The 15,160-nt window shown below is 52.9% G+C and overlaps 7 protein-coding genes across 7 annotated transcripts; 4 read left to right on the forward strand and 3 right to left on the reverse strand.

Moving 5' to 3' along the window:
• Positions 1–376: 376 nt before the first annotated feature.
• On the forward strand, positions 377–4,064 carry J4E78_007658 (uncharacterized protein; the record flags this gene model as incomplete). Its single annotated transcript, XM_049368263.1, has 6 exons — positions 377–381; positions 408–591; positions 811–2,177; positions 2,229–2,554; positions 2,963–3,115; positions 3,169–4,064. The coding sequence occupies 6 exons, from the start codon at positions 377–379 to the stop codon at positions 4,062–4,064; spliced, it is 2,931 nt and encodes a 976-aa protein (XP_049219917.1).
• A 2,258-nt stretch (positions 4,065–6,322) lies between these two features.
• J4E78_007659 (uncharacterized protein) lies at positions 6,323–6,885 on the forward strand (the record flags this gene model as incomplete). Its single annotated transcript, XM_049368264.1, has 2 exons — positions 6,323–6,549; positions 6,612–6,885. The coding sequence occupies 2 exons, from the start codon at positions 6,323–6,325 to the stop codon at positions 6,883–6,885; spliced, it is 501 nt and encodes a 166-aa protein (XP_049219918.1).
• Positions 6,886–7,135: 250 nt separating this feature from the next.
• J4E78_007660 (uncharacterized protein) lies at positions 7,136–7,805 on the reverse strand (the record flags this gene model as incomplete). Its single annotated transcript, XM_049368265.1, has 2 exons — positions 7,136–7,572; positions 7,628–7,805. 2 exons carry the CDS (start codon positions 7,803–7,805, stop codon positions 7,136–7,138), a joined length of 615 nt encoding a protein of 204 aa, XP_049219919.1.
• A 251-nt stretch (positions 7,806–8,056) lies between these two features.
• Positions 8,057–9,688, reverse strand: ARO8 (Aromatic/aminoadipate aminotransferase 1; the record flags this gene model as incomplete). Its single annotated transcript, XM_049368266.1, has 3 exons — positions 8,057–8,351; positions 8,399–9,461; positions 9,508–9,688. The coding sequence occupies 3 exons, from the start codon at positions 9,686–9,688 to the stop codon at positions 8,057–8,059; spliced, it is 1,539 nt and encodes a 512-aa protein (XP_049219920.1).
• A 561-nt stretch (positions 9,689–10,249) lies between these two features.
• On the forward strand, positions 10,250–10,694 carry J4E78_007662 (uncharacterized protein; the record flags this gene model as incomplete). Its single annotated transcript, XM_049368267.1, has 2 exons — positions 10,250–10,501; positions 10,590–10,694. The coding sequence occupies 2 exons, from the start codon at positions 10,250–10,252 to the stop codon at positions 10,692–10,694; spliced, it is 357 nt and encodes a 118-aa protein (XP_049219921.1).
• Positions 10,695–11,050: 356 nt separating this feature from the next.
• J4E78_007663 (uncharacterized protein) lies at positions 11,051–12,048 on the reverse strand (the record flags this gene model as incomplete). The annotated part of the gene is made up of 3 exons (XM_049368268.1): positions 11,051–11,700; positions 11,766–11,965; positions 12,014–12,048. 3 exons carry the CDS (start codon positions 12,046–12,048, stop codon positions 11,051–11,053), a joined length of 885 nt encoding a protein of 294 aa, XP_049219922.1.
• An 878-nt stretch (positions 12,049–12,926) lies between these two features.
• J4E78_007664 (uncharacterized protein) lies at positions 12,927–14,873 on the forward strand (the record flags this gene model as incomplete). The annotated part of the gene is made up of 2 exons (XM_049368269.1): positions 12,927–13,842; positions 13,897–14,873. The coding sequence occupies 2 exons, from the start codon at positions 12,927–12,929 to the stop codon at positions 14,871–14,873; spliced, it is 1,893 nt and encodes a 630-aa protein (XP_049219923.1).
• Between the last annotated feature and the right edge of the window lie 287 nt (positions 14,874–15,160).

The following is a 15,160-nucleotide window of genomic DNA, read 5'->3' on the forward strand; positions in this document are numbered from 1 at the left end:
CGAACAGCGGGGCCATTCTCGGGACCTTCAGAGCCCTCGATAACGCCGACTCATCACTCACACTTTGTGCCCAGCTCGTCAGTGGTGCAAGCTACAGAACCAAGTGCGGAGCTTTTAAGGGGACCTTCAGCAAACCCAGTCTATCAACCACGCTACCTGCCTCGACCATCTGTCACACAAGGAGCGGGACCAAGTGCGGAAGTCTCCAAGTTCACGCCGCTGAACCGCTCGCCGTCAGCCGCATCAACACCAAGTACAGAACCGAGCGTTACCACTCAAGCGATCCTGGGACATGAGAATCTTTCCCCTCAGCCTACGTACCGTGCGACGTCGGCCGTCGGAGCCTCAACCGACCGTACCGCACCCGACTTGGACCATGCCGTGGATCCATCGGCTCAGCCAACCAGTAATATCTCCGAGACTCCACCTGAACAAGCCTCTTCAAGTCGCGAAGATACAATTCCGGAGTCGGACGACGCAACACCGGATGATGATAGCGGCAGCATGACTATCCCTTTGCCTAATAAGTCGCCCGAGCCAAGCCTTTCAGCAATACAAAGACTGCCGCAGAAACAGAAAGCCATCAAGTCAGTAAGACGAAGAGATGATGGGTTCTCGGGTTCACAGCTGCCTGTCAGACCACCGCGTCAGTCTGCGACTGATCATCGAGACGTAACAAACTTATCCTTCAAGCCTCTCGACCTGGGCTCGAGTAAGTCGAGGTCCGGGTCGCCTGTGGTAACACGTCGTAGCCAAAGCAAAACTCCAACGATAGATACTAGTATCATTGCTGATAGCGCGCCTGCGCAGACGGAGGAAGAATCCGTCAGGGCTGCCAGTCCTGTGGAACGCAGCACAACGCCGACACAATCGCCGCCACCGCCACCTCACGATGAGGCAGGCGAACCTGCACCGGGGCGTGCCATTAGCTCGACACCTTTACTGTCCCGTTCTGCCACCCCTACTGCCCTGCGTCCTGTCGAAGCATCAGCAGAGCCGACCCGGCCCTCTCAAGCGCCATTACCAGTCCCCGAAATTATGATCCCAGATGTACCAGCTCCGGCAACAGTCGTCAGTACTCATCCAACCATCGAACCCGAACACCTTCGGGTGCCTGTCGAGAACGGTGGTGGTAGAACAAGCAAGAAGCCCCCACTGCAAGCAGATGTGCTCGTCACTACACGCTCAGCTGTAGAAGCGTGCTTGAAACGTCATGTGGCGGAACGACATGAATTACATGCATACCTGATGGAGACGAAGATGCGGAATCAGAGAACGTTTCAAGAACAAGACCTACGCGCCCGGTCCCGTAAGCAGAAGCGTCCACAACAGCCAATCCTACCCGAAAAGTACATTCAGAAGACTTCCCCCTTTGAGAACATGCGTGCTATACAAGTGCCGTTCGACAGAGCCAACGCCAAGCGCCTCGTGGATATGAGTCAGGAAACATTCATCAAGGCCAAACCCAAGGATACAGTGGTCAAGTCAGGCTTAGCCGTGCCCACTACAAAGTACAAGAGTGATGCGCCAAAAATTCCTCCTTTCAAAGAGTATGTCAGTCTGAGGAACAACGTTCTCAAAGACAATGAGTCAAAACTACTCGCAACACCCTATTTCCAGGACGAAGACTATCGTGGTCGCGAGGTTCTGCTGGATACGCTTCCTTATATGTACGAGATGACGCATGACGAGAAGGGACCGCTAGACTTCCGCAAGGAACAGTGCCGGTTCTACGATAAAGCCATCGAAGCATTCCTGTCTGAGATAGGCATCACGTGGAACGATATCCTGTTTTGGTTACTGGCCCAGGATGAAGACCTTGTACGAATCAACGACTCTTTGAATGGAAGCAAGCAGTTTGAAGCACAGCTCCTCGAAAGATCACGATATCACATTGAGGAGTTTGAGAGAGACGGTGAGCCGAAGAAGGCTATTCTGTTTGACCGGAACAACAAGAAGTGGGAAGAGTTTGTCGCACAGCTTGAAGAGCCGATCCCGAGTGCTCTGAGACTTGCGGCAACAGCTTCTGCAGCGGTATTCAAAGAATGTGAATTCAGCATCTGGTACCTGGCTCAACAGTCCAAAGCTGTACAGAGTCTCATACGGAAGAAGTCTGCACATGAACAGTCTTCCAAGCACTCAACGTACAAAAAGATCATGTGCAGAGTATGCCATCAGTAAGTACCAACGCGTAGGTTTTGATGACGAAATCCTAACATTCTTGACAGACACGATTGCCTTCTTCATGGCGAGATCAGACAAGTACCTGAGGATTCCTGGAAGACGGACTCAGAAGACGAAGAGCGCGCTACACAGGCGACTGATGATACCAGTCGTCGAGGCTCCAATAACAAAACCCCGCGCCGTGTGTCGAACTTTAGCAGAGACGACACAGACGATGAGAACGAACCCGGCGACCCCTTGCCCGCACATTTTGACTCCGACTCCGACATTGAGAAGGTCATAAACTATAAGCTCCCTGCAAACCCAAGTGCTTTCGAGTCTTGCTCAGAGACGGAGATGATTACCCCCAAAGGTGCGAAACCGCCACCTGGTAAGTTTAATAGCACTTGGTGGCTGAACCAGGATACAACGCAACATTGGGAGAAGAGAAAGCCTTTTTTCCCATGCAAGCACGAAGGCAGCTGCGAGAACGCGAAATGCCGGTGCTTCAGAGAAGGCATCAATTGTGAGAAAACATGCAAGTGCTCTCACTCTTGCAATCGACGTTATCCTGGTTGCAGTTGTGCAACAGCGTCAGGGAAGCGCGTGTGTCTTACACAGACATGTCTCTGCGTCAAATTCAACCGAGAGTGCGATGCAGACCTCTGTGGCTCTTGCGGAGCATCTGAAGTCCTTGACCCAGTGAATCGTTATAACGATGAAGTGGTTCAACGCACCTGCTGTAATGTTGCGATACAGAGGGGTGTTCCTCGGAAAACATTGCTCGGTCATTCGGAAGTGCATGGCTTTGGACTCTATATGGGCGAGGACATCAAGAGTGGCGAGTATATTGGTGAATATACTGGCGAGGCCATCTCGGTCAAAGAAGGCGATCGCCGAGTGACGATATACGACTACCAGAAGACGATGTATCTGTTTCGTTTGAACTCGAGTGAGTTTCTATATTGCTCTCACGCGGATCAGATTGCTAACACCAACATGTAGAGCAGGAAGTTGATGCGACATACATGGGTAATAAACTACGCTTCATCAACAATGCCGACGACAAGTACACGAACTGCGGCCCCAAGAACTTGCTGTGCAACACGGTCTTTCGCATCGCGCTCTTCGCCACCAGAGACATCAAGGCAGGCACCGAACTGTTCTTCAACTACAACTATCCCAAGGAGAAGACAGAGCAATTCAAACAGCCTAATGCCAAGATCGTCGCGGTCAAACAGACCAAGCAAAAGACGAAGAAAAGGGAGTCACTCACCAGTCTGAGCCAGCCCATCGAGGACCGCTCACGTATCCTTGCCGCCACAGCAAAAGCCAGAGAGGCAAAAGCAGCGAAACGGAAAGAGGCCATGCTGCAAGAGGGCGGCGTGGAGCCAGCCACCAGAAGGCGCTCTGGAACACTTCAAGCACGAAAGGCAGCTACGAGCAAGCCCGGACGCAAAGCAGTGCGAAAGTCCAAGCGCGGAGGGCTTAATAGGAACGAGTCCACAGGTTCAGATACGGGTATGGATGCAGAGGCAAGCGACCCCGAAATCCCCGATATCCCTCCCGTCATTGAGTCGCAGAGCACTCAGACTAGTCTGTACGTCCAGGACACGGAGGCGGAAGACGACGAGTTCATCTTGCCAGATACCCAAGAAGACGAAGAGCAAAATGTGGCTGAAGCGGCCTCTGAGGATGATGAACCGCCCGGTCGATCTACGAGGTCTCGTCGTGGGCCGGGTCGACCACGTAGGAGGGGGTCGGATGTGGCGCCGGTGGTTGCGGTCAAGCAGGCGGTTAAGCAGGCAGTCAAGCAGAAGAAGTCGAAGATGGGCGGTGCACGGCCAGGTGCTGGCAGGAAGAGAAAACGACCCGTTATTGCTAACAGCGACGATGAGTGAGACCTCTGCGCCAGTAGCTGGGATTGTACATTGGTGGAAGGATGAGAGGGACGATGTGAGTGGGATGTCTGGTTGGTGTTCATTTTTGTGTTTAATACCCCGTTCTATATTGCTCCAAGCAAAACATTACTACAGAAGAGTTTCACCTGCCTGTAAAGTTTCCAGTCCAAATGCGCAAGACGTGTCGGCACCCTCAACGATAGAAGTTGCATAACCTACTTAGTCACCCTTGCCACTGCGCAAGCAGCTGCGACGTTCCTTTCAGCATCACAACAGACTCGTGCATCCCCGCAACACCAAAGCCACCCCCTCTCCCACCCCGTACCAAACCGCTGCCCTAATCCAGAAGAGCTGCCAGCCCAACCCAACGGCCGCACCAACCTCCGGGACGCGACCCGCGAAAAGCTGCAAGCCAGTACCGGGCGGCATGCTTACCCATCTAGTGTGCAACCACACCCAGCGATCTGCAACAGCGGGGAAAAGCAAACGGCATTCGTTCGAGACCGAGACTATCGAATCGAACGCTTGGGTAGCGGGAAAGAGGGGGGATAAGCAGCGGAGACTGGAGGTGTCATCTAGACGTGGGATTGACCGCACAGGCGTGATAGGTAAGTAAGCTCAGCGGGAAGAAGCAAAACGTTAGTTTCAATCGATATTTCTACGATGGATACGTGCCTGCCTGCACAACTGTTGAGATTGCGATTGCACTGTGCGCAACGCAACTCCTCCTATCTAGAGATATGGTAATTTGGCATTCAGCATACTCGGTTTACCAAACGCCCCATGCTGTGCGTGCGCCTCTTCCGGTGCGGATCGCTGCACCCACGCACGAGATGTGCTACAGGTATGTCTGTAGACAGCCGATGCGTTTAAGGTTTAGAGTGGGGCGGGGAAGGCCTGGCTAGTAGTTGAGATGGGCGAGATGCGACAGGAACGCGTGGAAACGGCGAGATGTCATGTGTGAGATGGATCTTGTAAGACTTGGTATGCAGCGGAGATGCTGTGATTGGAAACGTGTGTGTGTGTGTGTGTGTTTGGTGTCGCACCTGATTAAGCCCGGTGCAAAGAAGAGGCGGGTAAAGACATAAATGAACATCACGTGGAAGCTCCACCATCCATCTTCAGGGCTGGGCAATGTCTTGAACCTGATACATCGCAAGACGCGTCTTCACACGAAGCTCAGCCATGATTTCCCATCCACAGGCAGCGCTACGCACATACATCTCCGTCGACCTACGTCAACAAAACGTCTTTCTTTTTTATTACCCACCCCCCTTAGCTCCGATGCGCATCTGAAGCCCGAACATGGGAAGCGACGAAAATACCCGAGACACAGACGCGTGCCAAGCTTGCACCAGAAAGGGAACGCACCTGCTACATTTAGCCTCTTTGCTCCGCAACCGGTGCTCCACCCACTCGTTGCTGCACTAGCCACACGCTCGGCCAACCTTCGCGCCCACGCCGCGGGTTCAAGCTGTGGTGTGCGTGGTGTGTAGTTCGGCGCGCGTTCCGTCTGCTGCGCGAGAGGAGCAGTACATACATACAAGGAGCATGCAATACTACTATGCACGTATAAAATGAAAGAAGCAAGACGGCGGAACAAGAGCCCACGGAGACGTTCATCTCCGGCGTCGCGCATGCCGCAACGAGGTCTGGATCCACCCCGTGTGATTGGATGCTGATGTCATTGTACGCGGCTGGAGCGTGCACCCACTTTCACATGTCAGACGACGACGCTTCACGCATCAGCAGGACCCAGGTAGGTGCTGCAACACGGACAACGGCCCCACTGTCCAACTCGCGCAAATGATGGCGCGCTTCACTTGCCCTTCAGCTGGCGGTGCGTAACAAAAGCTTGGAGCAAACGTGCCAAACCTCATCTTGCTTGTCTGTCCGTTCTCCTGAGGCGTGTCTAGACTCGCTCGTCACTTTTTGTCTGAATTGTTCCGCGGAATAATTAACTGCAGTAACCAAGGGGTTTGTGTTGTTGGAATTGGGTATTCTTTCTTGCCGGTATCCGCAGTCTTGCATGCAGCTGGATCTGTTCATCATCCATTCTCAGCCTTACTCCTCATTTCTCACCTGACGTCTTCCCGACTCCGCTTTCCACCACCCACCCACCAACCAACCAACCATCTGGGCACGCTGCCGGCACATCACCACATCCACTTTCAACCACACGTCTCGGTCTTTCTCGACGCACTTCACATCTCCCCGGCCAAATGGATTGTATAGAGGCCATGGGTGCGCGACGTGCCATGTCGCTCATGTTCACCGTTCCGGAGCGCTTCGTCGGTTTCGCGCACATGGACCAGAAGACTTTCTTCGAACTCTCCGACTGGATCCTCGCAAACGTCGCATCGACTATTACTACCGACATAAGTGTGGAAGAGTCGCTGTTCATATTCTTGGATATCGTGGCACAGGGGAACAGCTTCAGTACCGTGGCGTATGGATGGGATCATGACCTAGAGCTTACACAAGGGTATGTTGTCGAGCGAAAACTGTTTGCGTTGTATCGAGGTAAAGACTGACTGTTGCGCGTAGCATATTCCTCAACGTCCTCAACGCCCTCACGGTTCTGCGCGAGAGTAGGGAGATTGCCGATTCATGCCCGCCCTTCACACAAACCCGCAAGCGATGGGAAGTCGCTCGGAGATGGAACCAGAAGCGGGCGCGTATGGGCACCGGCGGTGTTGTCCGCATCGGCTACGACGAGATGTTGCGCGACGGCCTCGAGGTTGACCAAGAATGTCTGAAAGAGGCGCTGATGGCGATGAACAACTTCATCCACGAGAACGCCGACCACGACGAATCATGATGGCGCACAAAACTGGTAGTTTCCTGCATTTGTTCCGGTGTTGGTTTGGCGTTTGGGTAACGACTTGGTAACGCATTGCATCGGTTGGGAGGGTTGAGCTTGGTGTTGACAGTCTTCTTTCGTTCTCGTTTCGTATGTACATATGTACGCTCTTTTGCAGGTCGAATTCGATCTCGACTGGCCGTTCGGTGCCGCTCAATTCGCCTTCCTCAGATATGTCGTGTGTCGTGACGTCTTTGATATCGCCCGATCAACCCAAGGCTACGGCTTCCACCGTGCCCTTGCCCAGCACACTCAGTCTCCCCCTCTTGATTCCCAATGCGTCTTCAATCCTCGCATCGGGCTCTCCCTTGCTTCGTCTCATCATCGCCAACGTTATGACACCAGCATCCACATACGTTCTTCCCTGGAACCCTCTCCTACCAACGTCTCGCAACTCATCTTCCGCCTGGTCTGCTATCCGTTGTCTCGCCTCCAGTACCCGTAGTACGGGGTTATTGCGCGGGTCGGGGAACGCAGACTGCGGTGGCGATTGCATCATCGTATCGGAGGGAAGATTCGGCGAGGTATTGCGGCGAGGGTCGAATTGCGAGGCAGACGAAGGCGAGAAATGAGGGTTCGGTTGAACAGCACCCAGACTGCTCAGGCGAGATGCAAAGGCAGGGTCGCGGGCATCTTGTAAAACAGCTAAACTAGAAATCAGTGCCGTGTCCCCATGCGCTGACAGCGTGTGAATACATACCCTCGGTCTTTTCCCCAGAGGCCTGCACCTCGGGATGGACAGTCGGTCCCTTTACAGGATCCTGTGCGGGTGCGGAAGGCGCGGGAGCCCGTGTTGTAGTATTTGTAGGGGCTCTGGTAGGGTATTTACGAGCAGCAGAGCCCGCCGCCTTTGCGCCTTTGGAAGCCGAAGAGCCCATTATCTCTGTTGGGAATTCGTCGAGTGTGGGGTAGTTGCAGAATGTTGAGATGCGTGGTGATAACGGGGGGGCAGATAAGATGCACGTATGGGACTTTGTGAAGCTTGGACCACTCTGATGATGTAGTGGAGATCTCCCGCGTCATGAAAAGGGTTTACTACTTTGGGCGATGCTTGCGAAGGCTGCAACGAATCGTAATTTTGTTTTAGAACACATTGTGACATGCTAACTCTATCAAGGACTGTTTCGGCTTATAGGAGCTTTTCGTCGGCACGGTAATGTCCTGCGACCAGGAATGCCAACTCCAACGCCTGCTTCTCGTTCAACCTGGGATCGCAGTATGTGGTATAGTTCAGGCTTAGATCCTCGTCCACAAGTCCTTCACTTCCGCCTGTGCATTCCGTAACTGCATCGCCGGTGAGTTCCAGGTGCATGCCACCGAGGAACGACCCGTGCTGCTTGTGAATCTTGAGCGCTGATGAGAGCTCAGAGAAGATGCTGTTGAAAGAGCGGGTCTTGATGCCAGTAGGCGTGCTGCGCGTGTTGCTATCGACACATTAGTGAATGAAAGATTGCGTACCAAGACGACTTACCCGTGCATGGGATCGCACTGCCACACTACAACGTGTCCACTGCTCTTGACAGCTTCGATGTGCGCTCCAAGCATCGACTCAACCTTGTCCGCACCATATCGCGTGATCAATGTAATCTTGCCAATCTCCTTATTCGGGTTGACAATGTCGAGTAGTTCTACGAGCTCGTCGTTCTTCATGGAAGGACCAACCTTGATACCAATAGGGTTCTCAATACCGCGGAAGTACTCAACGTGGCCTCCGTCGATTTGACGAGTTCGGTCTCCGATCCAGATGAAGTGAGCAGAGGTATTGTACCAGCCCTTACCGTCATTTGAGGCCTGAGAAGGCTTGTAGCCTGAAGGGTGCTTGAGTCTCCTTGTCAAGCTCTGCTCGTACTCCAAAACGAGACCTTCGTGGCTGGTGAACAGGTCTACTGTCTGCAGCTGACCTGACGTGTCCGCACCGATAGTCTTCATGAAGCGCAACGAGTCGGAGATGCTGTGGACGATTTTCGAGTACTTGGTTTGTAGTTCCTCGTCCCGAACGTGACCCAGTTCCCAGTCCAGAGGATTGTGCAGATCAGCAATACCGCTTGCTAGCTGTCCACGGATGTAGTTCAGTGTCGTCGCCGAATGGAAGTAGGCGCTGACCAGCCTCTCGGGATCAACTCTTCGAGCGTCAGGATCATATCCATTGAGGATGTCGCCGCGGAAGCTAGGGACTTCCTTGCCGTTCAGCATCTCAGTCGGGCTCGATCTGGGCTTAGCATACTGTCCGGCTATACGGCCAATACGAATGACGGGCTTGTTTGAACCCCAAATCAGTACCAAACTCATTTGCAGCAGAAGCTTGATCTTTGCATCGATTGGGTTGTCCGCGCAGTAGGAGAACAACTCGGCACAGTCACCTCCTTGCAACAGGAACGACTTTCCAAGTGCAGCATCGCGGAGACTGGCCTTGAGTCGCGCGATCTCTGTTGGCGTGACGATTGGCGGCAGACTCGATAGCTTGGTCAGCGCAGAGGATACTGCTGCTTGATCTTCATATGTGACGACTTGCTTGATGGGCTTTGACCTCCAGGCTGTAATTGTTAGTACGGGAGAATGAGCGTTCATGGTTCCTCTTACAAGCTGGCGACCATTCTTGAAAGCCGGCATCTGTCTCAGCTTCTTGCTTTGGCCTTTCCGGCAGTTGTGTCGAGTTTGCGCTCATCGTCGACGGAGTTGGTTGCGATTGTGTTTGGCCACTGGTTGCTGCCATGAATTGGGAAACGTAGTCGGTTAATTTTGCGTGCCCTTCGTTGTCCATAATGTGTTCTCTTCCAGTTGATGTGTCTAGGTACACTTCTTGACTAGTTCAGGGCTGTCTAGTTGCGACGCGGAAGATCACCTTTGAGTCACTTGTTAATATGGCAGTTCGGCAAGGGTTCGCCTGCAAGGAGACGTGACCAAAGGACGCAAACACATGACTCAAGGTACAAAATCTGCAACGAAAAGCGGACTGCGTGCGCAATACTTCATGACGTAACACAGCAAACTTACCCTGAGTATGCTGATAGGTGTGTAGCGAGTATATCGCCGCTTCTGCGTTGGTGTTCGTGTGTTAGATCTATGTTCCTGCCTGATGCGAGGTTTTGTGCAAGAATGTAGGAATTAGAAGCGTGCATAACTCGAGAAAGTCAACCAATGGCGGCCACTCTCTTTTCCCATTGGCCACATTTCCATAATCCTTAGCTGCCCCACAACCATCAGCTCTCCAATCCACTGGCGTCATTGTCTCTCCATCTTCCGTCGTCTATACAAGCCCTCTATATCCCCTCTGCGCTCTGCCAGCCTTCAAAACTGTATCAATCTACTCGCGACATCCACAATGGCCGAGCCCCAGCCCTCCACCGTCCAAGAAGGCGCCGCCGACCCGCACGCACCCACGAGCACAGCCGATGACCGCAAAGCCGCCGCCGCCCTCTCCACCCTCGACGCGCCCCAAGAAGGCGAGAATGGGCCGAAGAAAGAAGTCGATGGCAAGGCACTAGACAAGGCGATGAAGGGACTGAATGTAAAGGACAAGAAGGAGGGCGAGAAGAAGAATGTCAAGATCGAGGCAGCTGATGTTAACCTGCTGGTACGTTCACCTTGCAATAGACGCGCAAAGAGATGGATGTGCAGACATGTTGGAATCACTGGGCATAGACTGACAGTTGGACGAACAGGTCTCCGAACTTGAACTTACGAAGCCGAGGGCTACGGAGCTATTACGCGCCCACGATAGTAACGCGGTGAAAGCTATGACGGCGTTTGTCATGACGGCACCCTGAGCGATTGCATGGAAAGGACAATCATGCAAACACACAGAGCCGTCGCTATTGTTTGAGGCTGCACATATTGAGGCGTCGAAGGGGTCCGAGTATGGGACGAAATCCGGGCAGGCACTCGCATCTTCCGGGCTCAGGCCATCTGCTTGGACGATGTACAGCAACGGCCAATCTGCCCCCTGCCGCAACACAACTGGGCAATGCTAGATTGACGACTTTGGGAATAAGCGTTCAAGAACAGAAATAAATGGGATTATCACCGACAAGGCTTCCGTAGCATGAAAGACAAGACACCCACGAGAAGGTTTCGCGTTTCGAGACAAAAGAATTGATAGTCTACACTGGACTCTAGACATCCTCTACAAAGATAGATTCTCCTTAGCGATGATACGCCAGAAATCGACCACAAACTCTCCGCCCTCTTGCAACAGAGGAGCAAACGCTTCATGCTTCCCGATGGTCGATACTTCGCAAGCTATGTACTCCACCACCAGCTTTCTGAGATCTTCGATGCTCCCGTCAGGCTTCCTGTCTTCCCCATTATCATATGCGTATCTGGCCAGCTCAACCACATCGCCTACTCGTCGATCGTAGAGCTTGAACTTGAGAAGGGTTTGGTGGAGCTTGTGTAGAGCCAGGCGTTTGAGAGGGTCGATGAGGCGCATGCAGGCGAAGGTATAGAGACGTGCGTGCGCTAAGAAGATAGGCGTGAAATCTTGTTCTGGCGCGGAGTTCTCTGGGGGCAGGAAGCGTTCAAGCATTATGGTCTTGGGCTCTTGCGACATGAGGTATTCGCGCTGGCGGAAGCGTTGGCGCAATCTACGGGTTGCTTGGTTGAAGTCTGAATCCGAGACTTCCTCACCGCATAGAACTACTTCCGGTTCTCCGTCTGGTGAAACTTCCCAGTCATCTGCCGGTGGGACCTCGTCATTGTAGGCAGCCTCATCGAAATCGTCTTTCTTCACTGCGCCCTCATCCAGGGTCCAAGACGGCGCAGTGTAATCGTAACCTAAAGATGCGTGTACGAAGTCAGTGTTTGTCTCACATGCTGTTCGTACATAGTTAATTACTAACGATATGAGTACTCGACAAATCGAGCAAAGTCATCCGGCTCCATGTCCGGATACTCTACGGACCTTTCTTGCGACTGTACCATGCCATTGTTCACAAGTGCGTGAAAATGCCATGAGGTCGCGGCGACCGCTTTAGAGTGCACAACGAATGCTTTCTTCTCTTTGCCGATGTAGAAGGTGAACGGCTTCGATCGGATGAGACTATACACTGTCAGTCACCACGTTAAGTGACTGGTATTACATACTTACTCCTCAAAGGAACATGACTCTGATGGATCACCCATCTTCGCACTTTCTGAATACCTCTGAAGTGCCTAGCGACCTAGGTAGGTACATGTTGGAGGCATTCTGCTATACATAGTTTGAGAGATTACGCGCCTTCAATGCGGGGTCGTACAGTGCATTCGCATACATGTAGTATGCGCCTGGTGTAGTACAGCATGATTTTTCTGCCTGTGGCGTCCAGACACGTCTTCTGAACATGCAGCTTTCTGCACTGTGCCGCAAACGTCAAACAGATACCCAAGTACCGCCACACACGAAAATAGAACAGAACCATACTTTCGGTCAAGTACAGGATACCATGATGATCGTGTCTGAGCAATAGTGCAATATGATCATCACTTTACGTTGGCATTACCCTAAAGATCGCGAAGCGCGAGTATGCTTGGAAGGGCGCTTCGACAAACGCGCCATAGCTCTTGCCGCTGTAAGAGTTGGAGAAAGCCGCATTAGTTTACAGGCACCCAGGAAGCGCACATAAGGATAGCGAATATGAGCAGCGCGTGTAAGGCTAGCACTTGACGGGCGATTACTGCAAACCTACAAGCGTAAGCGAGCTCTGAGGCAACCGCAACCGCGTCTTGTCCGTTGCTTTTCCCATCTCAAAACAGGGTTCCACCACGCTGCGTCATCCGCGATCTTAGCAAGGTGATCGCGCGGGACGTTGCACATGGGGTTCCATGCTCGCCGCCGACGTTCTGGACGAATCGCGCGCTGCAGACCGCGATGATGTGCACCACGTACGTCACCGATCCGTGAATATGGTAGACGCTCCATACCTCACTACTCGTTGTTGAAGTCAACGTCCGGCAGCCAGATACACTAACGGCCGTCTACCAACTATCCATCTATCCTGTTTCTCTGCTTGCGCTACTAGCGCATGCAAGCTGTCAACACGGCGCCTCAAGTCCCCTCTCGTCGCGCTCTCGCTGGCATTGCGCTCATCTCTGTATTGTCGGCCGTCGAGAAGCAGCGCAAGAAGAAGGTGAAAGGCAAAGAAGACCAGCACGAGTTCAATACGACCGAAGATATGTCTGGTGAACTACAGACCATACCTGCGCGCCATGGCGTCGCAACTTTTGTGCCTAGAGGCAGGACGATCAAGGTCATTAACACATACGGAAAGCAGGTAGTCAGTATGTGGGCGTTTAGTCTGGGACCCCCGCCTGACGATGGAGATGGCGAGGAGGGCGAAAGGAAGGAATTGGACGACGAACAAATCAAGAAGGAAGCAGAGCAGATGAAGAAGGCTGTCGAGGAAGAGGGAGAGAAAGCTACAGAGGCGACAAAAGGAGAAGATGACGAGGCGAAGGAGCCGAAGAAGGGGGCAGATGGTAACGACAATGGTAAAGAAACGCAATCTACCGAAGAAAAAGCCGAAGACTCAAAGCAAGAAGCTGCTGAGGACCCACCCGAGCAGGCTCCCGATACGCCCAACAACGAGAAGACGACCGAAAGCACAGATTCATCGTCAAAGCAGCCCAACAAGCGCACATGGGCGTCATACCTTCCTTCTATCCCGTACCGCAGCAAAGGTGGAGCGAGCAAGCAGGAAGCAGAGCAGAAGCCTAGCCCTGAGCAGGAGAAGAAGCAGAATGAGGAGAACACTAAGAAATGGTCTTCATACCTGCCTACTGGAAAGAGTTTCTCTAGCTACGTACCAAACGTCGAAGTACCAGACTCCAAATCCGTCGTGAGCGCATTCAAGTCGAGCCATAACCGCGATCCGAACAAGAGCTACGCGGAGCAGTTGTACGACTTCTCGAAGACACCCGTGGGTGCTGGAACTATTGCCGGTAAGTCAAAGGATGCGACACTACGTTGTAAGAATCCGTACTGACACAGTGTAGCTGCAACCGGGTCAGGGTACGCATCCTCAGCTTACGCTGTATACTCCGCCTACGCTTCGACGAATCCTTCGAACTCTGAGCAACCTCCCATGGAGTACCTCTCTCTTCCCCACACGCGCGCTGCCTCGCACAAACTCGTACCCGAAGTCGATGACGAACTCCTGACCAACCTGCGCAACCCGATCGTCACTCTCATCGAAGACACCTCGCCTGGTGCGCACGATACACTGACGGCGGCGTGCGACGCGAACCAATACGCTGCTCTCGGTGTCGATAAGCCAGCGGAGCATGGTAGCTGTGCCGAGAACCTCGTTCTCGCACTCAAGGAGATCAACGAGACGGCAGGACTGAAAGGCCCAAAAGCAGTTGGCGCAGACATCTCCGTCAATATTGCACCCACGCCCCTTCATCTCTTTATGAATGCGCCTCTGCAATCCGAAGGTACATCCCACAGTGACGGCGCAGGCACAAAGGGCGTGACACTCAGCGTCGATGAGCCCAAGGGCAAGAAACGCTGCCACATCCGCTTCCGCGCCGAGCGAGACGTAGTCATTGTATTCAGCGCATGCCCCATGGACGTGGGCAAGCAGAACGGCGGACGCTGCATGGCAGCCAACTTCATGGTCGAAGACGTCCAAGAAGGCGAAGACCTCGCCTCATCCGTCGCATCTGGCAAAGCGAAGAAAGCACCGAAGAAGCTGAACCAGAAGGACAAGGCATATGACACGAAACCAAAGCCTAAAGAAGCGCAGCAGCCTAAGAAGGACGACACGGCGGAGAAGAAGGAAGCACCAAAGAAGCCAGAGTTGAAGAAAACGGAGTCGACTAAACAGGCACCTAAGAAAGATGGCGATGCGGCTGATAAGAAGAATGCTCCTGCGCAGAAAGATGAGAAGCCAGATGGCTCCACGACATCTGAAGAGCCGAAGGCAAAGAAGAAGCCTAAGAAGCTTCAGGTGCGTAGCCAGGGGGCGTAGACACCAACACAGTCCTCGGGAAGCTAGCTGCGATTGTGTGCCGGCCGTCGTTATTGCCGTGGTTCAATTTGCCGGTTTGAGCATTGAAATTAGGGTTTTGTACAAGAGCTCTGGGTACTTGTGCCTTGATTTATGTAAACAAGTAATGTCTATGATACTTCTTGACTTTGGCGTGTACCTGTGGGTCTGCCAGTCTTGTGATGAAGTTTTGCGGCATTGGAAACGAAAGGAAGTACATCCAATATGGGAGTAGAGAGAATAATGATCAAGTTGCACCATGGCGAGCT

This window comes from Alternaria triticimaculans (assembly GCF_023758025.1).
Source record: "Alternaria triticimaculans strain BMP 0046 chromosome Unknown scaffold_12, whole genome shotgun sequence".
Lineage (NCBI taxonomy): Eukaryota > Fungi > Ascomycota > Dothideomycetes > Pleosporales > Pleosporaceae > Alternaria > Alternaria triticimaculans.